Raw genomic sequence first — 26,751 nt, forward strand, 5'->3', positions numbered from 1 at the left:
GAAATTATTTTCTCACAAACTAAAGAGAAAACCTAACTCCATTTTCAATGAGAGGAAATTATTTTCCTATTACTAAATAAGGAAACCCTAGTATAATCTTGTGATAAATGTTAAGTAGTAATGCTAGATCATTGTGTGAGCCATTAAGGCTAATTAGGATTACTTAAGTGTTGTTTGGTGATTGTATCCTCGTATTCGTGTATAGACGCTAGTACCGGAGACTATCAAGAGGAGGAGGTATTCTACCAAGAGGAAGAAGAAGAAAACTTTGATCACATCACCACTCAAGGCAAGCTAATATTCTTGCAAGATACCCTAAGGCAAAGCTCTACAAGAGCAAGGCCTCATCCCCCTTTATTTATGCTTAATGATCCTATCCCAAGTTTTTACCTTACAAGTTTTTGACTTTGGTTTATCAAAGCTTACTTTTTGATTCATGATTTCACTTGGTTTAGATATAGATTAGAACAAGAGTATCAAACTTAGCCTAGAGCAATACAAGTTGCTTAGCACCCCTCATGACTAGTTGCTAGTGCTAAACAAATAAAATTGACTACTCTAGATGGGATCATGTGAAATGAAATGACTTTGAAAACCTTGGAATGATGATTCATTCTATTGAAAGATTTTGAAGGTGAATATGACTTGTGAATGACTTGGTGAATTTTACGAAAACTGATGGTTGGGTTCGGATGCGATACCATTCCAATTTTGAAAGTACCCCCACAATACCCAATATGGGTAAGGGCTTAACTAGAAATTTATGTGCTTTAGTATGGGTTCCCTCTAAACAAGCGTCATCGGGGTTAGGCCGAAGGCTGCCTCCACAACAAACAAAACGATGCGATATGACGTGGAATGAGGTGAATGTCCGGCCCAAGCCCTGTGCAGTTCCCGGGTTGACTGCGGTTTTCACCGGGAGGCCAAGCTCATGGGGAGAGGTGCCTATACTAGAGTATGTAAGTGAAAGGTTATGGTTGGTAGTCCGCATACGGAGTATGGTAAATCGAGGCAGTTAACCCCGACGGATTATTGCAAATATTGTGGCACAAGTGTACGACCTCGCAGAGTGTAGAACTATTCGAATAGCCGTGTCCACGGTTATGGACGGTTGGAAAGGCCATACTTGTTCCGTCATCGGACCATTTTCAAAAATGTGACATATGACTTGGGACTTGAATTTTGAAAGGTGAATGGTGACTTTGAATTGAATCACAACGAGAGTTGTGGGAATGACACTAATGTTCCCACTTGAGTTAGTTTAGCAAATGAAGAGTCTTTTCTAAAATGTTTATGAAATAAACTTGGCTTTATGCAAATAAACCTAGAGCTTAGTATCCCCTTACTATAATTGATGGTGCTTACACTAGTATTAGTTTGCGAAGTACTTTAAAAGTACTCATGGCTTTGTCCCTGGCTATTCAAATGGCCAGACTATGAAGGTGAACAGCAGTACGAGGAAGATGGACAGCAGGACGTCTACGACAACTAGGACCGCTCCTGACGTCAAGCGTTGGCCTGTGGATTAGATAGCCACTACTACTTCGCTTCCGCTATTTGTGATGTTCGTTGATCGGTAGATCAACTATTATTGTAATATTGGATCATGTGATCTACCTTTGTAAGACGATTATGTGCTGTAATAAATAATGACTCTATGATATTCAACTATTATGTCTCGCAACAACAATATTCCTGGGATTGCGATGTACGGCATAATAGGCATCTGGACTTAAAAAAATCCGGGTGTTGACAAGTTGGTATCAGAGCCATTGTTTGACCTTAGGAGACCCTAGTTAGAATGGACGTCCGAAAAACTTAGTTTCAAATCAAAGAAAGTGAATATTTCTGAAAACTTATTCTCACCCTTATCTTAAGATCTTTTTTAAAAAGAATAAATCCATGCTCTACTTTTCTTTGGAATTGCACATAAAATTTTGCACACTTGATCACTTTATTAACTTACCCATCCTCATTGCTCACAGATGGAGTACCAATGGGAGTCCTATCAGCTTGGTTCCGGAGGCGACCAAAGGTTTGAAAAGGAGTTGAAGCAACTAGTGGACTATCTAGGACACCCGTATCCCGAATTCTTCGAATACCCCTCAAAGCTCACTTAGGAGAACCACCTCGGTGGGACGTTTCTACTGATCTACGAAGGAAGCTTGATGCCCCGGTATGGGAAACCATATGGTTTTCTGTAACGGGAAACACTTGGACGGAAGGGCTAGACAAAGCTATGCAAGAAGCAATTTTCCGTCTGTGTGGACAAAATGAGGACAAGATCAAGAACACTCGTTTCATCTACTACCCAAGACATGACTCCATGGGAAGACCGATGACCATGCCCCCACCACAACCCAAGATGAACCCCTATGAAGCACCTCAGGAGTTCAGGCAGTACAAAACCCTCAGGGATTTGGACAACGCCCTCGCCTCTCGCCAAGCACATTACCCGTGAAGACGCGAAATTCCACCACGAAGAGTAGTATCACCCAAGCACTTAAGTAGGTGTGAGTTGTATCGGGATCCCCTTGTATCGTAGAGCGATGAATGGTTCTTCAAACCAACGGTGTGTTAGCTTTGTAATGTGTGATGTTTGGTATGAATGAAAAAGTGTTGTTGGTTTTTACCCCCGCAACACTACTCAAGTTTTCAATATTATGAACTTTTTAAACTTTAACAAAACAAACCCTAGAAATTTCCCTCTTATCTTATCATCTACCTCAATGTTCAGATGGCCCCACCAACCCGCAACACCACCCAAGATGTCATGATGCAAGCTGCTGCGCGACGATGATGGCAGACCGAGAAGCCGAGAGAGCTGAACGCCAAGCAAACATTGCTGCACCGCAACGTATAGCTCCAGAACAATCAAGGCCATGGAAACCACGATCACCCCGGATCGAAGCCGAAGAACTTTCAGCACACCAACCCGCCGGTATTCAACAAGACCGAAGAGCCCCTTGATGCCGATGACTGGCTCCAGACCATGGAGAACAACCTCGAAGTTGCGGGAGTTGAAGCCGCCGAAAAAGTACTGTTCGCCACCCACTACCTGTCAGGACCTGCCACAGCCTGGTGGACAAGTGCCCGTGCAATGAATGCGGGACAAATGATGACCTGGGAAGACTTCAAGCTGAAGTTTAGCAAGTACCATGTGCCCCAAGGACTGATCAAGAAGATGAGAGACGAGTTCCGTGAACTCAAGCAAGGAAGGATGTCCGTGGTGGAATACCGCGACGGGTTTCTAACTCTGTCAAGGTACGCCCGGATGAGACCGACACCAACGAGAAGAGGAAGGAAAGATTTCTGAACGGATCGCATGACGAGATGCAAGCCGTGTTAGTGAACATTCCGTTCGCCGACCTCGAAGCCCCGGTGGACTCAGCCATACGGATGGAAGGAAAGCCGCATCAGGCCAATGAGAACCGCAAGCGCAGAATGATGAACCCGAGTGGACCCCACCATACCCAGAAGTACCGCAATAACTCCTCTGGAGGATTCACCCCCAGAAACAACAGGCCACCTGCTCAGACTTATCGCCCCAACTACGCCAACAACAACGGAGGACCCCCGAAGCCCGGAGGCAACAACAACAACAACAACAACAATAGCCACCACAACAACAACAACCCCAACAACAGAAACAACAATGGGAACAACACCAACGTCAACATCGCCTCAATAACCGGAAGCAATATCGCTCCCGTCAACCCCAAGGACAAGTCCACGATCAACCGCTATGAATGTGGAGTTGTGGGCCACTACTCCAATGAGTGCCCCAAGAAGCTTGCCAAGATTGCCGCCAACACCGCTGCACCTGCCCGACAACAGCGTCGCTTCACCGGTAGAAGGAACCGGAACAACAACAACGGCCGCCTCTACCACATGACTCGCCACTCGAAGTCCGGGAAGCACCCCAGACCATGACAAGTATGTCTTCCTGTTAATCAAAATGCTCAATCTCTCTTAGGAACCTAACTTTTCTTAAAATCTCGGGACGAGATTTGTTTAAGGGGGAAGGGTTTGTAACATCCCAAGAATTTCAAAATAAAACAAATGAATTTCACTAGTTCCAAATTTTGGAACCAACAAAAACTTTTATTAAATGAAGTATGATACATAGTGATCTTGTTTAATTCTTGTGCTATTGCGATGATTGATTGTTATAGTAGTTTGAAATAAACTTAAACCCTAAACCTCACCCCTCTTTTCATCATCCTAGTTAAAATGAAATAAAAAGAAATTAAATAAGAAAAAGGCATATGTGCCTATGACTATAATTATAAATCTTTACCCTAAACCTTTCCACTTTGCATAGAGGTTTGGAAAACCTTCATACACCTTACCAAAGGCTTATCAAATCAAATCCAAGTGTTTTCCAAAGAAATTAAAAAGAAACTAAAAATGCCATAGAGGCATATGAGAGTAAAATAGCAAATTTGTGAATTTAAGAAAATTGACCCTAGGACTTGTTGTGAATGGTTGGATCACCTCCATATATCATTTCAACATTCAACAAAACCAATTGGGTCAAACCAAGTCAAATTAAAAATAAAATACCACATATGCATAAAAGCATATGTGACACATAGGCATTTCACCAAACATTGACCTAGGTCTATAAACCTTGACCAAATGGTATGAAACCATCTCTAAACCTAATATAACACTAAATGGACCCTAGCCCATGCCCAAGTGAAGCAAGATCAACCACTTACAAGTTTAGTAAAATTTGACACCTCATCTCTTATGTATTAAGGCCAAAATTGCAAATCTTTGAACAAGACCCTTTGATTTAGTTTCAATGCTCTTAAAATGTTTCTACACTCATAAGAACCACATTAGAGTCAACCAAAGTCAAATCCAATAGAGAGAATTCAAATGGTGAAGAATTTCCATTTTTACTCACATACACCATATGCCAAAATGCAAATCCTTCACCAAGGCCATAATTGCTTGCTTCCTTGCTTCTAAAATACTTCAATATGATAAACTAACACAATTGCATCATTGGATCAAGAATCAAATAAAGGGAAATCAAATAGGGAGAAGATTTCCAAATTTCACTCACATACATATTATGCCAAATTGCAAAACCTCAACCAAGGCCACCATTGCTTGATCTCTTGCTTGTAGAATGTTCATATATGATAAATAAACACATTTGCATCAAAGAAACCCAAAATTGAATCAAAGAAAATCTCAAACTCAACATACATGTGATAATGGTCATATGACCCATTTATAAAATCTTCCCCACTTTACCCCCTGTATTTCTCAAATACTAAACTAAACTTTGTCAACCATGACCATGTCATCCAAGACCATGTCAAGGTCAACAACTTTCATGTTGACCATCTCTGCTAATGTTGACTAGGTTGACCGGAAAGACAGGGACAAGTGGAGACTTTGAATCTATGTGAAGATCCTACCAAATTTGAAATCTCACAAACCTTAACCAAATCCACCACCACCACCACCATTCAATCATTTTATTTATATAAGTGAGCTCCACCAAAAAGAATTACAAAAATCCAAATAAAATTTCATGCGGCCATTTTCACAAACACATGGCAGGCATTGTTCCGCATTTTCAATACATGCTATTAACCTCTCGGACTTTTGCCTAAATCACTTTCTATCCCCGATCATTGTGCTACTCGGTACCCTCTCTCGCATCATCCTATGCCCTGCAGCCCCGCAAAAGGTGAAGCCAATGAGCAAAAACTCCACCATGCCGGCCATGATGGACATGCTCATGCTCAACCCTACCCCGGCCCTCTCCTCTCTACGTAACCTTGCCAAACTAGCTCCCTCTCTCTGCTGAGCACACTAGACATCGTCCCAGGTTAAAGAGAACACGACAACGCCCCGGACACGCGTGATCACCACGACCGGCCACGCCGGAGCGTGCACCGGCAGCACTCGGACGCGCCAGGACGCCACCGTGCCTGGACGCGCTCGTCCATCCCTCCCTCTCTTCTCGTGCACCCGCGCCCTAAACCGCACCCGAACCATGCTAGACAACCAACTAGGCTCGCGGGAACCATCTAGCCGTCGCCATGATCGCCGACCTGCCGCGCCGGTACTGGCGCGTACACCACTGCCGCCAGGACGCCACAGGCCATCATTTGGCTCGCCATCAAGCGCGCTAGCATCGTCTAGCCGTCGCCACACGACGCGCATCCTAGCTCGCCTCTTCGCACGCCGTAGACGCCGCGCCATGATCGACCCTTCACAAGCACACCACGGCCACCATGCGACCCTATAAAAGGAGATGATCGGCGCCTTCTCCCCGCATCCCATCCACTCCTCTCTTCTCACCGATCATTCCCCACCAATCAATTTCACTAGAACTCGCCGGAGTCGCCCCAATTCGAAGCTCGGAGCCGCCGGAGCCCGCAGATCCTCGCCATCGATCCCCGCCTCCCCAAGCTCCGCCACCGTACCAGGAGCCTCTACCACCTTGCCAACGTCGCCTCGACCCTCGCCATCGACCGCCGGCGGCCTACAGCTCCCTCCGACCCCCTAGGTACGCCGCCAGCACGCCGGCATCTCGTCGGAGACGACGAAGCCTCTCGGCCGTTCGATCGGGTCTCGATCTAACGGATCCTATCGCTCGTACCGTTTCGGTCGTTTTAACGGCCACCGACAGTGGCCCCTCACATGTCAGCTGGCCCGCTGCGTGGTGAACGTGAGTTGGGCCGGCCCGCTTAGTTTAAATTGGTTAGCCCGTTTATTTTCCCGCGTGGCCCATTGATTCAAAAACCATTTAATCTATTTAGTTAAAATTCAATACTGCTGCCAACTTCAAAATTAAATAGTTTAAAATCTACTCGAACCAAATTTAGCAAATTTTATATATTTGGAAAGCTCATGAAATTATCTAAATAATGGCACTGGCCTCATGTCCAAATTCGAAACTAAATTTAAATGATAAAAATAACAAGGCAGGGACTTTTCCGACTTCAAATAAATATTAGAAATTATCTATAAATGATTTTGAGTTGATTCCAACTCTAATAAATCACAATTGATGTCCTCTAATTGATTATGCAATAATATAGACAGGTTGTTTGTATGATCATGGACTAGATCAAAATATTGGCTATGTAGTCCATACTAGTCCATTTAAACTATAGCAAATTTTAGGATTTTAAATCTATGAGGTGTAGCACCTCATTTAAATCATTCTCACCAGTATTATGAAGTAATGTGTTGACCTTTAAATACTTAGTCTCATACTTGCTCACTTGTAGAATTTAAATCAACATAGTATTTAAATTGCACTAGTTATTTAAATCACATGAGATGATGAATCTCATTTAAATCACTTTTCTCAAATAATAAGTGTGAAGTGTTGACCTTGGTCAACATGGGATCATCCCTGGTTATTTTAAGAATATTAAATCACCTCAATAATAGTCCTTTAAAATTAGTTACAATTATGTGTTAACTCATATGAGAGATATTCCTCTCATTTAAATCTTGTTCTAAAGTAATTCAACATGAGGTAGTAATCATAGTCTATATAACCTCATATTGAATTATTTGGTGGCATCAAATCACTACCATGTTAGTATTAAATTACATGAGGTATGGAACCTCATTTAAATCATTTTCCCAAATGATAAGTATGAAGAGGTTGACTTTAGTCAACCTAGGTCATATTTTATTCATAAGAGAAATTAAATCTTAAGAAGATTCAATGAGAGGAAATTATTTTCTCACAAACTAAAGAGAAAACCTAACTCCATTTTCAATGAGAGGAAATTATTTTCCTATTACTAAATAAGGAAACCCTAGTATAATCTTGTGATAAATGTTAAGTAGTAATGCTAGATCATTGTGTGAGCCATTAAGGCTAATTAGGATTACTTAAGTGTTGTTTGGTGATTGTATCCTCGTATTCGTGTATAGACGCTAGTACCGGAGACTATCAAGAGGAGGAGGTATTCTACCAAGAGGAAGAAGAAGAAAACTTTGATCACATCACCACTCAAGGCAAGCTAATATTCTTGCAAGATACCCTAAGGCAAAGCTCTACAAGAGCAAGGCCTCATCCCCCTTTTATTTATGCTTAATGATCCTATCCCAAGTTTTTACCTTACAAGTTTTTGACTTTGGTTTATCAAAGCTTACTTTTTGATTCATGATTTCACTTGGTTTAGATATAGATTAGAACAAGAGTATCAAACTTAGCCTAGAGCAATACAAGTTGCTTAGCACCCCTCATGACTAGTTGCTAGTGCTAAACAAATAAAATTGACTACTCTAGATGGGATCATGTGAAATGAAATGACTTTGAAAACCTTGGAATGATGATTCATTCTATTGAAAGATTTTGAAGGTGAATATGACTTGTGAATGACTTGGTGAATTTTACAAAACTGATGGTTGGGTTCGGATGCGATACCATTCCAATTTTGAAAGTACCCCCACAATACCCAATATGGGTAAGGGCTTAACTAGAAATTTATGTGCTTTAGTATGGGTTCCCTCTAAACAAGCGTCATCGGGGTTAGGCCGAAGGCTGCCTCCACAACAAACAAAACGATGCGATATGACGTGGAATGAGGTGAATGTCCGGCCCAAGCCCCGTGCGGTTCCCTGGTTGATCGCGGTTTTCACCGGGAGGCCAAGCTCATGGGGAGAGGTGCCTATACTAGAGTATGTAAGTGAAAGGTTATGGTTGGTAGTCCGCATACGGAGTATGGTAAATCAGGGCCGCTTAACCCCGACGGATTATTGCAAATATTGTGGCACAAGTGTACGACCTCTCGCAGAGTGTAGAACTATTCGAATAGCCGTGTCCACGGTTATGGACGGTTGGAAAGGCCATACTGTTCCGTCATCAGACCATTTTCAAAAATGTGACATATGACTTGGGACTTGAATTTTGAAAGGTGAATGGTGACTTTGAATTGAATCACAACAGAGTTGTGGGAATGACACTAATGTTCCCACTTGAGTTAGTTTAGCAAATGAAGAGTCTTTTCTAAAATGTTTATGAAATAAACTTGGCTTTATGCAAATAAACCTAGAGCTTAGTATCCCCTTACTATAATTGATGGTGCTTACACTAGTATTAGTTTGCGAGTACTTTAAAAGTACTCATGGCTTTGTCCCCGGCTATTCAAATGGCCGGACTATGAAGGTGAACAAGCAAGTACGAGGAAGATGGACAGCAGGACGTCTACGACAACTAGGACCGCTCCCGACGTCAAGCGTTGGCCCGTGGATTAGATAGCCACTACTACTTCGCTTCCGCTATTTGTGATGTTCGTTGATCGGTAGATCAACTATTATTGTAATATTGGATCATGTGATCTACCTTTGTAAGACGATTATGTGCTGTAATAAATAATGACTCTATGATATTCAACTATTATGTCTCGCAACAACAATATTCCCGGGATTGCGATGTACGGCATAATAGGCATCCGGACTTAAAAATCCGGGTGTTGACAGTACTAACCCTCGAAGATTCCAAAGCCTACGAGATTAATCTCGTTGTTGATGTAGACGATCGTCCCCGTGCCGCAATCCGGCAAAGCACTTCCGTACTCTGGCCGCGCGTACGGTGTCGATGAAGCTCCTTCCTCTCCCGTTCCAGCGGGCAGCGGAGGTGTGGTAGATCTCCTCCAAAGTCCAGCAGCACGACGGCGTGGTGGTGGAAGTGGAGGAAGAAAACTGCAGGGCTTCGCCTAAGCCGGAGCAGCAAATGGTGGAGGGAGAGGCGGCCAGAGGAAGAGGTAATGGATGGGGGGGTGTGGCCGGCCACCCCCTCCCCTCTTTATATAGGTGGGGGATCGGCCTAGGGTTTCCCCTAGGGCCCACTTACCCCCTTTGGCCGGCCACATGGGGGGTGCAAACTCCTCCCCCAAGTTTTCCCCTTTATCTCCTAATTTAAACCATTTATTTTAGGAGATAGATCTTATCTCTAGATTTAAACCATTTAAACTAGAGATAGATCTTATCTCTAAGGGGGGGCCGGCCTAGGCCCACATGTCATGGTGGGTAGGACCCACTATGCCATGTGGCGCCTATGTGGCCTCTCCCGGGGTGGTGGGCCCACCGGTGGCCCTCTAGAACCTTTCTAGAAGCTCCGGCCAAAATACCGGACTTTTTCCCGAACCCCGAAATCGACTTCCCATATATGAATCTTATTCTCCGGACAATTCCGGACCTCCTCGTGATGTCCTCGGATCCCATCCGAGACTCCGAACTAACTTCGTCTCCATACCATATTCAAATCTACTTATGCGACATTGAACCTTAAGCGCGTCACCCTACGGTTCGCGAACTATGCGTACATGGTCGAGACTCCTCTCCGAGCAATAACCAATAGCGGGATCTGGAGATCCATATTGGCTCCCACATATTCAACGATGACTTAGTGATCGATTGAACCATTTACATACGATGCCAATTCCCTTTGTCACACGATATTCTACTTGTCCGAGGTTTGATCATCGGTATCACCATACCTTGTTCAAACTCGTTACCGACAAGTACTCTTTACTCGTACCGCGGTATGTCATCTCTCATGATCCAATCATGTGCTTGCAAGCTATTCAGACGACATTCCACCGAGAGGGCCCAGAGTATATCTATCCGTCATCGGATGGACAAATCCCACTATTGATCCATATGCCTCAACTCACACTTTCCAAATACTTAATCCCATCTTTATAACCACCCATTTACGCAATGGCGTTTGATGTAATCAAAGTACCCTTCCGGTGTAAGTGATTTACATGATCTCATGGTCGAAGGACTAAGGCAACTATGTATTGAAAACTTATAGCAAAATGAACTTAATGACTTGATCTTATGCTACGCTCATTTGGGTGTGTGTCCATTATATCATTCAACTAATGACACAACCTTGTTATTAATAACATCCAATGTTCATGATCACGAAACCATGATCATCCATTAATTAACAAGCTAGTTATACAAGAGGCTCACTAGGGACTCCTTGTTGTTTACATAACACACATGTATCAATGTTTCGGTTAATACAATTATAGCATGGTATGCAAACATTTATCATAAACACAAAGATATTATAATAACCATTTTATTATTGCCTCTTGGGCATATCTCCAACAGCCACTTCAACCATGGTTAGCATGGCCTTATTGTTGCCGTAGGGTGTCCTGCAGAGGTTGCTAGCGACGCTTCCCAGTCAATGACGTCATCGGCTGTCTTCGCTAATTGAAGGCGTGTTTGCCTTCACTTCTGACGCTCTTTGAGCTTGATGTAGCAATGACAAGAAGAATTCTTTGCCTTTGTTTCTGGACCGGTACATGTGTGGTGCATGGTCCAACTAAATCAGAAAAAAAATGACACTAAGACATCAATGCACCACAGATCAACAAAACACACACAATTAATAAGGACATGCAAGCACTTACCATATTTCTCACGGTCATGCCACTCATGCCACTCTCGTTCTAGTTTCTATTTTTGCATGGTAGCCATGTAATTGGTTCACTGATGCTTGTCTGGTACCCTACTGGGTTGACATAGCTTTTTGCCTCCTCTTCACTTGCATTTGGGAATAATACTTGTCGACGAACTTGTTCTCATCAAACTCCATTTTGATCCTCTTCCAATGGGGCCCATTATGTTGATTGGCTCTGGTGATCGCATCAATACTCACCGTCTTCCAAGAATCACACAAACACATATCTTCCAACACCTTCCACTTAGAGTCTCATGTGCTAGTCTTTTTTTTCACTGAAAAACCCCTCCCTTATCTGCGGATTTTTTTGGGCGGGAGAAATAAAAAGTATCTACAAAAGGTCTTGGCCGACCTATGCTATTTCTTGGTAGCTATCAAGGTTGGCGAATAATTTTACGTCGTGATCCAGCCGATACTAGCACAAAAATGTGCCGTGGTAGGTGTCATACAAGAGTGACACTCTTTTATGTCATGCTAGGGAACTGAGGACATAATTATTGCACTCCGCCGTTAGTTGAGGGTTCCCACGCAAGAGAAAGGTCAAACACACCTTGTTGATTGGTTAGGCTTGTTTCCTTGGCTAGTGTGATCCACCACTGCCGCGACTTGGATTTATATCTCGCTCTTCACTCAGCAATCAGCCTGAGGCAACGGCGATGGGTGTAGGAGACTGTTGACGTGCCCGTCGGCGAGGCAGAGGAGCACCCTACAGGAAAGCGTAGGAGCGACCGGTGATGACAAGAAGATGCAAGTTTAACGGATGGGGTGGATAAGTAAGTTACTCATTTTTGCCGTGATCTAATTTGGGGCTTTTTCTGGATCTATTTTAGTACTTCGATCTCAGCAAGATAATTACATGGTTTCCTGATCAGGCTGACATAGTACACGGTGGATCTATGATCTTAACTAGAACATCATTGATTTGCGTTATGGCCAAGTTAAAAGATGTTTTTGCAATAGATGCCCTCGCAGACTCGCCGCATTTGAGAGCAATCACATAGGTCAGAGTCCACAACTACAAAACCCCTCGGTGCCTTTACTTTGTATGGAGGAATCGATCGCACTCTTGTTTTAGGCCCTTTGTGTCAACTTGGCCCGCTAATTCTATGGCCCATAAAACAAACCCTAAACCCCACTTAACACTCATGCTTTCTATATAATACGTGAACCCTTGTCGCCCTTACCACTCACACAGTGATGTACTCCCCTCATTTCTCAGATCCCCGATCTCTCCACTCTAAACCTATATCCTACTCCCTTTCAAGCCGCACTGCCCCCATTTCCTTAAATGTTCCCCACTCCCTGCAAGCGAAGCAGACCGTGTCGAAATCGGAGACATCCACCAACAATCCTGAGGAGAAGATTTGTTTTTCATTCAATCAATATATCGAGTTCCGTCTTGTCCTCTATGTAATTGACCTCCAAATGGTTTTAGAGCCTCCCAAATGTCGTGAGGCTCGTGGAGGATGACGTGAAGATCATCAGCCACTCCTTGATTGCTATGCAAATCCAAGATGTCATCGTCAGCCACCGAGTGAATGACTTGCAATAGAGATGCACTCAAGAAATTATGGAGCAATTAGGATAGTGTCCCTAATTAGATTTTTTTCTTCTTTTTGGAGTTATGTATGCTGAATAGAGGGGGCTTAAGATCGCCCTCTCTAAGTGTTTTTTAGTATCTTCAGATCTAAAAACGGAGAAAAATCAAGTACACGGATTAGATCCTTGGATTAGTGATTGTAGTGTAATGTGTAATATGAGGTAATAAAATATAATTATCCATTTTAATGACTTGGCAAGTGAAATCTGAATGAAAGGGTGAAAATTGATTCGTTAGCACTAATTGTGATTAGCTTGCTTCTGCCGATAAGTACTTCAAACACGACAAATAATAATGAGTCGCATCTTATCTGTGCACGACACTAAATAATCCGTTATTTATCAATGTATCAAGACATTTCCATCTTGGTGTTGCATACTACATCGGGCAGCGTATCATTATGTGACGTCTGGAAAAAGTGTTCGAGTCTTCACTTTGTCCGACGCAATTTATCCTTGGCTGTTTTTTTGCTGGGCTAGCGTGACCAGGGCGATTACGCCTCGACATTTTAAAATGTTAGGGCCCACTTGTCGTGTTGTAGTGTTCGGCTTCTTCTTACCGGCTATTGCCTCGTAGGTCTCCTCCTCTTCGGCATCCTTGTCTTCCTCACCCTATGCCTCATAGCCTCATATTCTTCCTCTTCACCCCCCCCTGCCGCATCTTCTTCCCATGCCACCCCGACATCTGTGCTCCCAGGTATTCCGTCAAACGGGTTTCTGGTGCGGCGCTTTAGTTCAGTGGACCGCGACGAAGCGGCATCAATGACGAGCCTATGTAGGGAAGGTTGGGGTAGACGTCCGGGAATTGTTGTCGTTTGTCATGCGCCGGAAAAAACACGATGATGGGGTTGAATCCGCCATGCGACTCGTTGTTGGGGTATTGTGGCGAGAACCTTGACAATGGCATCATGGTAGCGCCTTTGTGGAAGAAAGCCGACGAGGAAAGCGAGGGGCTCCCCGGTACGTACGTGTTACTCCCTTGGCTTCCCCAGGGCTACGGCACCCAAAATCAACAGGGCGGTGTGCTCCGCACTGACTGTTGTCTTCTTCTTGATGGCGGTCCTCATGCGGCAGCCTTTCCGCGCCACTGTTACAAACCTGTATCACACACTGTCTATTTTCATTTGTGACCACGAATCTGGCTTCATCTTCGCTGACAGCGCCTTGCATGACTTGTTGAAGGGTGTCATCGGGCCCTTCAGAACGTTTGGCTTCGTCACCTTCTTCGATGACGGTTGGGAGATTTTGGGGACATGGCTATGAGTGGCCAGTGCGTGCACGCGACGGAGAGGTTTGGGTAGGAAAGCGTATCAACGGGCGGGAGAAATGAAAAAACATGTAGGAGAAATGAAAGAGAGAGCCGTTGTGTCAATGACACGACTAGGCTGCCACTCGCCACGCCACCAACGCGTTACGTCTGGAGCGGCCGCAAGGAGCCTTGTTGAGCAGGTGGCCTTGATGCGCCAGACACTCTATTGAGCCGCACCGGACGGAAAAGTCCTTTATGGCACACGGTTGGACGCGGTTTTCTGTCTGGCCTGCCCCAATGGCCTTTGGGTGAAGGTTCGGAAGGTGCGACTGGAAATTCTCTTAGGCCATCTCCAATGATGTCATCCAAGGGGCGGACAAATCCTTTCTAACTATATCACGTGAACATAAGGCATCACCCAACGGGCACCCCAAACAAACAACTATTAGTTTTCTTTCGTCCGCACCATCTCATTTTCGGACCAAACCAGGTCTGGATTTACGGTGGAACGGACAACGTTCACGTGTTGGTTTGCACGGCCTAGCCACATGTATGCACACCAACTAATGACGGGAGGATAATCCATGCCCACTGATTTGTCCCTGTGTATGGGACGTGACCTACAAAATTGATTCTAAAATTTTACATTGTGTTAGTTTTGCTACGCTTAAATATGAGTTATTTTGTATTGTAAATTTGCACGATATACATCGTTGGATATATGTAAGTATTTTTCTTTAAAAACAACATTTTTTTTAAAAAAAAGGAAAACCCGGTGGATACATATACCATCCCAAAGGGACAGATATCCGTTTCTATCGGTGAGGCATCGGTAAAAGGACCAAGACAGACTTTTTTTTTGTCCGAATTGGGTGGTCCGTCGAAGTTGCCCTTAGAGCATTTCTAACCGTCGCGATAAATTTTGATGATGTAAAAATATTTTGCAGCGTGCTCCATCCGTGTTTCGCGAGTAAGGCCATGTTCACCTCCAACAGAAACTCTAAATGTTGGAGCCGTAAAAATAAGTAGTTATTTATACGCGCGATTTAAAACGCGTACTCTGTCCGACGCGATAGATATAGTGCGCGAGATAGCGTATTTGCCACACGCTCTATCTTAGAGCGCCGGTTAAGTGACTGTTGGAGACGCTCTTAGCATCAGTGGTCAGTGTACATGTCGTTCTCAGGCGTTACTTGAGCTCCGGTGGACGGTGCGGAGCGTGCGTGCTACTACGCCCTCGCTCGCAGCCTCGCAGGTGCGGTGTCGGCGGCGACGCCCGACAGTGCCGTTGGTGCTACACTGGGCGGTGCTCGCTAGTCGCTAGGTAGCTTTTTTTAAAACGGATCCTCGCCTCGCCTGCGTCGCGTCCGGTTGGTGTTGTTTATGGCCGGGCTCACGCGTCATTCGTTGGCACAAACGCGCTTCCACCCCATCCCGATCCCGCGCCGCTTTTAAATACCTCCTGCTGCCGCTCCTCTACCATCACGCCATTCACAAATAGGTCCACGTAATAATGCTTCAAACTCCATGGAGGTCCTCATGGAACTCTAGCGTCGAGCACCGGTTAAGTCCCCATGGAACTCTAGCTCGAGTAATGATTATAGGGTGTCTTGTGAAAGTTGTAACACTGCCTCTCTAAGTTAATGCAGATTTAGAATCCTTAGACACCCTTCGCTTGTTAAAAGAAAGTAAAACATTGGGCGTACAATATTTTGCTAGAAATATAGTGGGATCTATAGATTTTTAAGTATTTATCAATTAGAATATATACCTAAATAGAGATAGATTACGGACGGGCGGATTGTGGGATCATCCAAAGGTAACACAGATCATCGGATGAGTCCAGTTCAAGTCACGTTGCTAAGAAATCTGCTTGTACTGCAACAACCCTGCGAGGAGACACATGGATTGTACTCCTCGCCTATGTGGATTGTTGTTTTAGTGTGAGTTGTGTTTCTGTGGATGAGGAAGAGTTTTTGATGACCTCGTCAGTCTTGTATCTCCTCGGTTGTAGTACGTGTTTCTGAATTTTCTCGGGAGAGTATGGCACATTTTTTATACCCTTTTGTTAGTTCTAGTTTAACTCGATTACCGATAGATTTGCATCGTGATTTTTTCACATGAGAACTGCACATGGGTGTGCAATTACTCATCTTTTTTTTCCAGTTATACATGAATTGCACATAGAATTAGGTGGCATCATCTAGCCGAGAATTAAGTTAGTTATCGACTGAGAGTTAGCCACGTCCATTTTTATAGGGGTCCCAAATGTTTGTGATATATATGCCGATCAAGGATGGCATCTTTTTCTTACTCTTTGGTGCGTGGTGCAAACAATATCTGAATTGTTCGAGGACGCAGTTGCAATATCTGAAGCTATGAACTACCCACGATCGGCCACCAGGTCGCACGATCGCCAACCGATCAACTAACTGCCCGCGCGCCCTCCCCACGACTTGTTCTTTACTCACTCCGTGGTCATCGTCGCCGTCGCCTCATATATTACCAGCTCTCTGTCTTCTCCAGATCTCTTCCATTCACACACACTCGCAGCGCAGACAAACCAACACGCGCGCGCTCCCACGGCCGCAGCGCAAAAGCGAGCGAGAGAGAGAGAGAGAGACCGCACGTCCATGGCGCCTCTCCTCCTGCTCTTCCTCCTCGGCGGCCTCTGCGCCCTGTTCACCCTCGCCTCCTCCTCCTCGAGGACCGCCAAGAAGTGCTGCGACGGCGACCAGGCCAAGAGCCACGTGGTGGAGCAAGAAAAGCCGGCCAAGACGGAAGAAACCGAGAAGAAGGTGCGGCCTGACAGCGAGGCGGACCTGGGGATCGTCTTCTCCACGTTCGACCACGACGGCGACGGCTTCATCACGGCGGGGGAGCTGGAGGAGTCGCTGAAGCGGCTCGGCATCGCCGTCTCCGCCGCCGAGGCCGCCGCCATGGTGGCCCGCGTCGACGCCAACAGCGACGGCCTCATCGACATCCACGAGTTCCGCGAGCTCTACGACTCCATCCCCAAGAAGCGCAAGCAGCTGCTCCCTCTCTCCGCGGGAGGCGACGGCGCGGAGGAAGGCGACGAGGAGGAGGAGGAGGAGATGGACCTGAAGGAGGCGTTCGACGTGTTCGACGGCAACAAGGACGGGCTCATCTCCGCCGAGGAGCTCGGCACCGTGCTGGGCTCGCTCGGCCTGCGCGGCCGCACCGCCGCCGCCGAGTGCCGCGACATGATACGCCTCGTCGACAGCGACGGCGACGGCATGGTCAACTTCGAGGAGTTCAAGCGCATGATGACCGTCGTCAAGGCGTAACTGCCTCCCCCTCTTCTTCCTCCTCCTCCTTCCTCACGGACCACATACCAGCCAGCGCAACAAAGGATCGAGATTTTTGTTCTTGGATTTGCAATTCCGAGCAACTCTGATTTGTTCTTGGATTGGGTCGGAAGAGTCGACTCGACAGCTAATCAGTTAACACCCCTAAGACGCGCTTGTTTGTGGGAGGGGGTTGGAAGCTAAATCAGCTTCTTGCTCTCTGTTTCCTCCTCCCCTGTTCTTCCTGTTCTCCCCTCTTGCAGTCTAATTAGTTCCTACCGTCTACTGACTAGTACTCTACTATTCATGTAAATATTATTCTTGGTTACTGTCTGCTGGTGAATCGAAATCTCAATTGATAAGAATTGCTCTGCTGCTGTGTCAGCCAATTGGTATTTGGGTTGGCAATTCTCGATCGTGCCCTTTTGCCGGAATCAGACTTCCAGAGCTTTAACCGTGGACACTTGTCCATGAAGTAACACAGAAAGGAAATTCCTATCTTTGTGGCAAAGGTAAGTGCTATCTTACTCTGAATAAGTCCTTGTAAGATGTCAAGACTGATTTGTAGTATGGACTTCTGTACCATGTTTGCTTGTTCTTGTTTGCATGTTTCTTCCATTGAAACATTCAGTGTTCACATATTTGCTTGAGGGGGTCATTCGCGTGCTACTTTTACCTGGTCAGAGTCGCAAGGACGAACAATTTTACCGGTGCTAACTTAGAAAGATAACCAAAGCACGACAAAATTCTGTGGAAAGTCTTGACCCATGAAAAATCCCATCAAATTGCCAAGCTCTGTGTGAAAACATACCTGATCAGTGATCACCTTTTCTCCGCATCGTACTCTGAAAACGAACTCACCGGTATTCTCTGCAAAACTAGTCTTGAAGTTGAAGCATCTATTTGCATCAGTCTGCAAAACCTGATCGGTACTATTCCAGTTCGCGACAGAGTAAACCTGAAGCTAGTGTACGAGAACTGGGAGAAAAATCAGCAGCATTCTTCAGAGAAAAGGCTTCGTTCGTCTTGTCTCTTTCCGGCCTTAATGTCCGCTAAAACTTGCCTTACCAAAGTCAATGGACCAAGTACTCCGTAGATTATTAAGCAGTCTCAGATCCCTTTCAGTAGCCGATCTGCTTTGTTTTTTTGCTTTACATTTCAGAGTAACAGATGGTGCTGTAACGGTAACGTGGTAACGAAGTCGACACTGCGTGAAAATAACATTTTAACTGAACACTGGGTAAAGATATTTTCTGCATCTCAGATCCCTGTCAGCGATGTTTATAAATTCATGGTTGGATCTGCTGGCTAGGGCCTGCAGTAACTAATTCATGGTTGACAAATAGGTCTGTGACGCAGGGGTAGCTAGTATTTTGAGGTGAACACCTGTCGATCTCTTGGTTTGTATAGAAACAACAAATGGCAGGAGGATTCGTGAGCACGGAAAAAAAGCGGAAGCATGTGGCCGGCATCAACCGCGAAGCAAAAATGATGACACGGGCGCATCAAAACTGAAGAGAGATGCGGATTCCGAGACAGCTCGAATGTGGTTCGAGTGACGATCCCATCTCGTTCTTGCTAGTATGTCGAGAGGAAATAATTGAGACGAGCGTGCTCTCATAGACGGGATTAGTCAAGGTCCCAAGAAAGGACGAGGATTAAAGGAAGAAAAAGGCACATCTTTATATTGTGATCCAAATTTATTCTAAAGGGAGACTAACTTCAAACTTCGCTACGCTTCGGCTCGTCTGGTACGGATCGTTGCCACCGTTTATATATATCTCATGTAAGCCGCCGGCTAGGGTTTATTAGATTATAAGATAACCCACTATGTTTGTAAACACTCCTCGATATAGTAAAGTTTCTTGGCTGGCGTCCGTGATTTTTTGGCTTTCCACGTTAAAAGCATGCCTCTCCGCTGCGTTTTCCTTATTGTTCTTCATTATTTGCTTGTCACGTTTATAACATATTTCAACATTATGGGAATAAGAAAGGATGTTATTTGTTGTCTAACTTTTTATTACTACCTCCATTTCAACGAATAAGACGCACGCGTATTTTGAAATGAACTTTGACCAAAAAATTGAGCAGCAAAATCTTGATTATATCATACGTTATCAGTATTGTTAGATTCATATTGAAAAATCACTTTCTAGTGATGCCAATTTTATACCAACAATCTTTATATATTTGGAGCAATCTAGGTTAAAGAAAAAACACAGAAAACAAAACCGTCTTATTCATTGAAATGGAGGGAGTAGTAAATCTCAACCAAATCTACATTTTTATGTTTGTTGCAACATGTGATTTGTGGTTTTTTATGTTGCATAAGTTCTTTCGACATGTTGACTCACTTATGTTATGCTATGAACTGATGTGATATGTTGCGATGATTCACGGTGGGTACTCGGGTATACCTAAAATTTCGGGCCAGGTTTTTCAGGTATTCCATAATTCGGGTTTTGAGATCTGATCCCCGATTCCCCTCCCCCCCCCCCAAAAAAAAATCTAAACCCGATACTTCGGGTACCCGGAAATTCGGGGGGGGGGGGGGGTTCCCGATTAGCCCGAATACATGTGTGGACGAGGAATGCTGGGCACGCAATAATTGACGGAGGCGGCCGGCGCAGCGCTGCACCAGAGCGTGCAGTCGAGGGAGGTGGCCGACGATGCTTCTACACCACATGACGTTGTTGAGGTAGGCGGCCGGCGGCCGGCGCGGCCCTTCTACTTGCGCTACTGGATAGGGGCAGCGTACGTGACGCGTGGGAGGCATCCAAGCAGGGCTGCAGGGGTGGCGCCTCAGCGCGATTCAAATGGGGCTCGGGAGGCGCGATGCGAGGGAGGCAGGGAGGCGCTGCGACGCGATTTGAGGGAGGATGGGGTATGGGGCAGCACAATTTGAGGGAGAATGGAGCATCAAGATCCAAGGGAGGTTGGGGATAACGGAGCGTGGCCTGTGTCTGTTGCATGTGTGTAGAGTAGGGAGACAGGGAGAGATAAGGTTCACGACTGGCCGAGCGGGCGTGCGGTGGAGTGGGCCTGGTGGAGTTGGTTGCACTAGAGTTGAGCCAGGATTTAGTATACTTCGGGTAAAACGGGCAGATTGGGTCCCCAAGGCAGACACCCGAATTACCCATACTTAATTCGGGTTTTTGAAGCTGACACCTGTTTTCACACCCGTTTTTTCGGGTTTCGGGTAATTCAGGTCCGGGTCCGGGTAATTCGGGTTCGGGGCTCGCGTATCGGGTTTTATGCCCACCGTGAGCAATGATTTTGTGTGTCTCTTGCACATGTTACTTCAATGCTACAAATGTTTTCATGAGATGTTGCAAACATCGTCCTCCCATGTGCATATGTGTATTAATTTTTATCAGGGACTTGCTGCAGCCTGTGGCATATAGATATTTGTTGCAACCAATGACGATTTGTTGCATATTTGTACTTTATTCTTGCTTTGGTGATTTTGAAATGGCATGATGGTTTTGATACCTTTTTAACCAAGGATAAAATGTTGCAACGATACAACATTAGTATAAAATTGGCTACGCGGGTGAAAGGTATGCTACAAGGATCGAATGGGATTGGATCTTGAGTTTTATGAAGACTCCATTACGCAGGTAGAGGCCAATTTTGTCCTTATATCATCCGGAGGATGCTTGAGTATTACCCCCTTTTGCTATCATGCAATTTAGCGAATCTTGATTTTTAATCAGGGACCGAGAATAAGAAATCGGCATGCTTTGCTAATTAGACACGTTGTGCCGCTTTTGTTTACAGGTGGCTGTTAAGGCTAACCAATCCAAACTAGGCGAGGCGTGTGTACCTTCAGGTCCATTTAGTTTTGAAGATGTTGTGATGATATTGTGTGCTACTGCAATTGCTACTTTAAGATGGGGTCACGAACCATGGCGTAGTAACGAGAGTCGTCGGGCACGCCATGGCCATGCCGCACAACCCTAACTCCCGGGCGCCCCGTTGTAGCTGGACATGGAGGCCACGACGTAGTCCATCTTGCAGGAGGAGGTACTACGCCGGAGGTGCCGCCGCACGACGCGGATGCTACGACCAGGAAGAAGGGCGGCTTCACGAGGGCACAACCATGGTTGCTGTAGGGTGCCCAATATGAGACTTTTTTGTTTAATGTTGCATTTGAGTTTATAAAATGCTACAAATTTATTAATTTGTCGCAGAGAATATGAGAGCATGATGCTACCATGATTCAAGATGTTTGTTGCGAATAATTTGTTATAGCGATTTTTTATGCTACATGGTGTTTTTGAATGCTACAAACTCGTATGTTTTCTGCTATGAACATGCTAGCGGGATGCTACAATGATTTTTAGGTGCAATTTTTTCTGCGACTAGTTGCGATTTGCTATATATGTTTGTTTTTCTTGTACAATCGTTATGTTGTTTATGTATAATGGCACAAATTATTGCTACGGTGCCTCCGATTATATCGTCTTTTGCTACAATAGTACATTTTTGTTGCTACGATGTCTCTGGCGAGGTCTATGTGTTTTGTGGGTGAACCAGATTTTGCTACAATCGGTTTGTTTTTGCCACGCTGGTGCTTTTGTGGAAGGAAAAGTGTGATTTCAGGTGAAACTAGATTTTGCTAAAAATGAAACTCTTTTTTGCTACAAGCAAAATCAGTATTTGGAGTGTGTAAGAGGACACTTGTCGCGCTGTGGACCCGGGAGATCAAAATCCCCCGGGAGGACGCCCGGGAGGTGCTGTACACCGACCTGATCGGTGGATACCGGTTGCCGCACAGCCTTTGGTAGGTATTGGGCCGGCCCAACTATTTTTTTTTTGCCTATTTCGAATTTTCGTTTTTTCCTGCTGTTTCTTTTCTGTATTTTCGTGTTTATAAGTTTTGAATATTATTAAATTCTGAACTTTTTTCAAACCTGATTTTTTTAAAATTTGAACATTTTTCAGATTGGAACAAATTTTAAATTTGAATAAATTATGAACATTTTTTAGAATGAACATTTTTTCAAAAATTCGATTTTTTCCAAAATTTGAACATTTTTCGAAAATGAACATATTTTAAATGTGAACATTTTTTATTACGAACGTTTTTTGGATATGAACAATTTTTAGCTTTGAGCAATTTTTGTTTTGAACACTTTTCAAAATTTGAATTTTTTCGAAATTGAACTATTTTCAAATTTGGACTTTTCGGTTTTGAACAAAAATAAAAATAAACAGAAAATAAAAATAAAAGGAAAAGGAAAAAAAGAAAATAGAAAAAAAGAAAAAAATAGAAACAGAAACAGAACAGAAAACGAAAAAATAAAGAAAAAAGTGAAACTGGGCCAGGCCCAATACCCGACCAGGGCGTGCGGTGCCTGGTAGGCACCGACCTGGTCGGTGTATATGATTTCCGAGGACGCCCAGCACTTCCCTTCTGACCAAGCACGATGGGCCGCTTAAGTTTGCACGTGGCCATTGAGTTTAACCCTGACATAGGCCCAACTTATGTGTATCCCCACGGCCCATGTAATCTGTACCAACAGCCCAATACTACCCGGTCCATTCCTCTGTACCGACCCAAGGAAACGCGCTATATAAAATCCCCGATCCCCACCTAGGGTTCCTCTTCTCCCTCCACAACCGCCGCCGCGAACCCTCAGCGCCCTCGCCCTCCAAGCCTCCGCCGCCGCAGCTCCGCCGCCTCAGCTCCGCCGTCGACATGGGTAAACCTCCAATCTCCGACCGCACCCTTCTTCACCTTCATACCTCATTCATGTCCTGACGTGATTCTGCTTCTGCCCGTGCGTTCGTGACGCGCAGGTAAGGTTCACGGATCGCTGGCTCGTGCCGGGAAGGTGCGCGGGCAGACCCCCAAGGTCGCCAAGCAGGACAAGAAGAAGCAGCCCCGCGGCCGCGCCCACAAGAGGATCCAGTACAACCGCCGCTTCGTCACCGCCGTCGTCGGCTTCGGCAAGAAGCGCGGCCCCAACTCCTCCGAGAAGTAGATGCGCGTGACGGGTTAATTAAAGAAGCTTCTCTTTCCTTGCACTAGTTTCCTCTCGTGTTTGTCTTTGCGCAAGAAGATGGAAGAAGAACCGTACTTACTGTTTTGGCTCGTGTAATGGATTGAGATGGAACTCATGTGTTAAGTATGCCTGCTTCATTTTAGTTGAGAATTTGAGATATGGTGTTATGGGTTGATTGCTTCAATTTGCTTATGCTTGCATCTCCCTGGTGTGCTATATGCTAAATTGTTCCTATGCTTGTTCTTTGCGGTTTATCTGTTCATGGTTAAGGCGTACCTGCAATTACTAAATTCTGTGTCAAACTAGACTTTGCAGCTGTACGTTTCATGCTAGTTCTAGCATTCATAGCTTAAGTTATTAACATCCATTTTCCATTAGTAAATGTTTCGTTGTCTGGTCAATGATGACTAGCGGGCGTGCTTTGCATAATTCTCTGCATATTTGGGTAGGCTCATTTGGCGAAGTAGTTGTCTAACAGTGAAATAGGGCAGCAATTTCTTTGACTGAATTCTTGTTTAGAATCTAGAAACTGACATGCAGTATAGTTTATGGCTAGGGAAGCTCCATTCGTGTTTACCTGTTTGATTGAAAATTAGAAGGCAGAAATGCGGTGTAGTTTGTTGGGGAAAGTTAGCCCTGTAATTTGTAACATCAAATCATGTACTGTATGTCAATACTTGATCCTGCAACATCCCTTAGTAAGATTGTTGTTTCTCAAGTGCAGTGTATGATGGAGATAACTGGTACTTCGCATTAGCCCTACAAGATAAAATGAATTAGAGTTCTGGAACCGATCACCGGAACCTCCTAACATGAGTGACCATCTCATATTTGTTGTCTGGGTGTTATGTGATTAGCGCAGCTTCATTGGTTTAGGTGCACTTCTTCTGACAGCATATCTAGAGGTTACTAATTATGGTTTGTTGTGCGTTCCGAAGGAGGCTCAGATTTGTCCAGTTGACACCAGAACGTAGGCCTGTTAGTAGTTAGAGGCAATGCTTGCGCTGCTATTGTCACTGATGCCTGTTGGTCTTTGAACTCTGATATATATAATCTGTCTAAGCCGTGGGTGTACTTCGCTGTTTTCTTAGTTATACTCTGCAAGCGCCTTGTGTTTGGAATAAATACTTGGTGTCACAAGTGGATCTGTACCTATATGGATCTTGATAGCAGCGAGCAATGTTTTGCTGTTACCTTCCTGAATCCTAGGATTTGAATCAATGATGCAACAAAGTTTTTTCTGAAAGTGAAGTATTACAAAACTGAAGTATTTTTGCGTATAGGGAAAAATACTGCAGATTCTTGATACTATAGTTGTCTGTATCATTTCTTTTGACATATAGATGTGTGCATGGCTATTGCATGCGTGGTTGTTGGGATCTGCACGAAACTATGACAACAAGAGGCCAGTTCATACGGAGATACTGCTGAAGTGCTGAGTGCCAGCCTACTTATCGATGTATGCCCATATAGAGACACGTTGACTGATAATGTTACCGCAAAGTCCCACTGCTCCGTCCTGCCTGCGGCAACGAGCGCCGCCACCAAAGTCCCGCACAGATCGGCTGCAAGGAGATCAAGCGCTTCTACACAAACTCCCTCGCCGGCCGGCCGCCGGACCAAACCAACGGAAATAGATAATGGATGAAAGATAAAGGTCTTTAACTCTTTCTCCTTTGCTTATGGCTGAAGCGATCTGATTGTCAAGAATATAGGACAGTGTTTTTCATCTCTTTCCCCGTTTTAGAAAAAAGAGGTCTGAAGTTGTTTTTGCAACACTTCAAAAATACCACAGTTTCAGGGATACTAAAGTATTAGTACTGCAGTTTTTACTTTTTAGTCGTAGCCAAACACATCAAAGTATTTGAAACCGTGGTATTTTTTAAAAAAAACTGTGGTATCTTACAAGTACTTCGAAAGAACTTTGCTGCCAAACTGAGGTCAGGAGCTTGCTGATCATCCTTGTGCGGCGCTGTGCCTTCCTGCTGCATGTTTGTTGTGTCAGCTGAGAGCAATGGAAACCCCAGCTTGTCTTAGGCAGAGGTTCCTCGGCCTGATAGAACGCGGCTCCAGAACTGATTACCAGATACGAACTAATCTAGTTACTCTGGTGCGTATGTGATATTGGCCAAACTTGCCTGTCGTTGTAGGATTGAATCTGCTCACGTGTTCTCAGAAAACCCTCCTCTTGTTCTCGCTGCGATCTGGTGGAGGCACGGGGACACCAGCACGGCAGCACGGTGGCCGGTGGTCTATCTCGCTCCTGACAACATCCGTCCAGGATTCCTTGCACGGCAGCCATGTTCCCCTAGCTAGCCATTGCCTATACAGCGCTTGTTCTTATTTCCCCAGCCGCTCCTCTCCTCCATACGGACGTGTCCAGCCGCGCGCCTACAACTTTTCGGTGGCAAATCACGTCGCTTTGACAATCGCTGCCACCACTATCAGACCGTGGTGATCTGACCAGGAGACGCCTGAAATCCAATTACTTTACAGCGTTTGGTCTGTCTGTTGTCTGAAATCCAACAAGGGATTCTACATGCACTTCACAAGCTCTTCACAACACATTACATTTTGAGCTATCGGATTATACTCATCTCGGATTCATCAAAATACTAGCACATAGTCTGAAAAACTTTCATCCTGCATCACGTGCAAATATATCTCTTGATCAAATTTCAAATAAGCAGAATACTATAGATTAAAACTATTTATTATAACAAGCCATCGACACAAATTTGGAGGTTTCTCGAAGTAAAGTAAAAAAAAAACTTGAGGTGACGCAGAATGAGGCGCGTGCACAAGCCGAGAGTTGCGTCTAGACTTTTTCGTGTTGGGTTCTACGCAAAGGATAAAACTGATTTCACTCGGCCGAAAATCAACTTATTTTTTAATCACCTGATGTCATCCCGTGTTGCAGCTTATGACTTGATTATTTTGCAACCAATGGTCTAGAAGTAAGCCGGGGTAGAATTGGTGAAACCGTCTGAGTTTGGCAAAATCTTTGCACGAAAATAATACAGTTTCAGGGATAATACAGTTGTGCACATGAATCAAGACGCAGCCAATGGACTAGAAGTAGAACAAATCACAAAGCAATCAAAC

General features: G+C 44.8%; 2 protein-coding genes across 2 annotated transcripts; both read left to right on the forward strand.

The window, feature by feature from the left end:
- The first annotated feature begins 16,765 nt into the window (after positions 1-16,765).
- On the forward strand, positions 16,766-18,000 carry LOC124670159 (probable calcium-binding protein CML30). Its single transcript, XM_047206670.1, has one exon. It carries the CDS (start codon positions 16,961-16,963, stop codon positions 17,633-17,635), a length of 675 nt encoding a protein of 224 aa, XP_047062626.1. The 5' UTR covers positions 16,766-16,960; the 3' UTR covers positions 17,636-18,000.
- A 5,289-nt stretch (positions 18,001-23,289) lies between these two features.
- On the forward strand, positions 23,290-23,805 carry LOC124670169 (40S ribosomal protein S30). Its single transcript, XM_047206681.1, has 2 exons — positions 23,290-23,343; positions 23,441-23,805. The coding sequence occupies exons 1-2, from the start codon at positions 23,340-23,342 to the stop codon at positions 23,623-23,625; spliced, it is 189 nt and encodes a 62-aa protein (XP_047062637.1). The 5' UTR covers positions 23,290-23,339; the 3' UTR covers positions 23,626-23,805.
- The last annotated feature ends 2,946 nt before the right edge of the window (positions 23,806-26,751 follow it).

The sequence above is a fragment of the Lolium rigidum genome, chromosome 1 (assembly GCF_022539505.1).
Source record: "Lolium rigidum isolate FL_2022 chromosome 1, APGP_CSIRO_Lrig_0.1, whole genome shotgun sequence".
NCBI lineage: Eukaryota > Viridiplantae > Streptophyta > Magnoliopsida > Poales > Poaceae > Lolium > Lolium rigidum.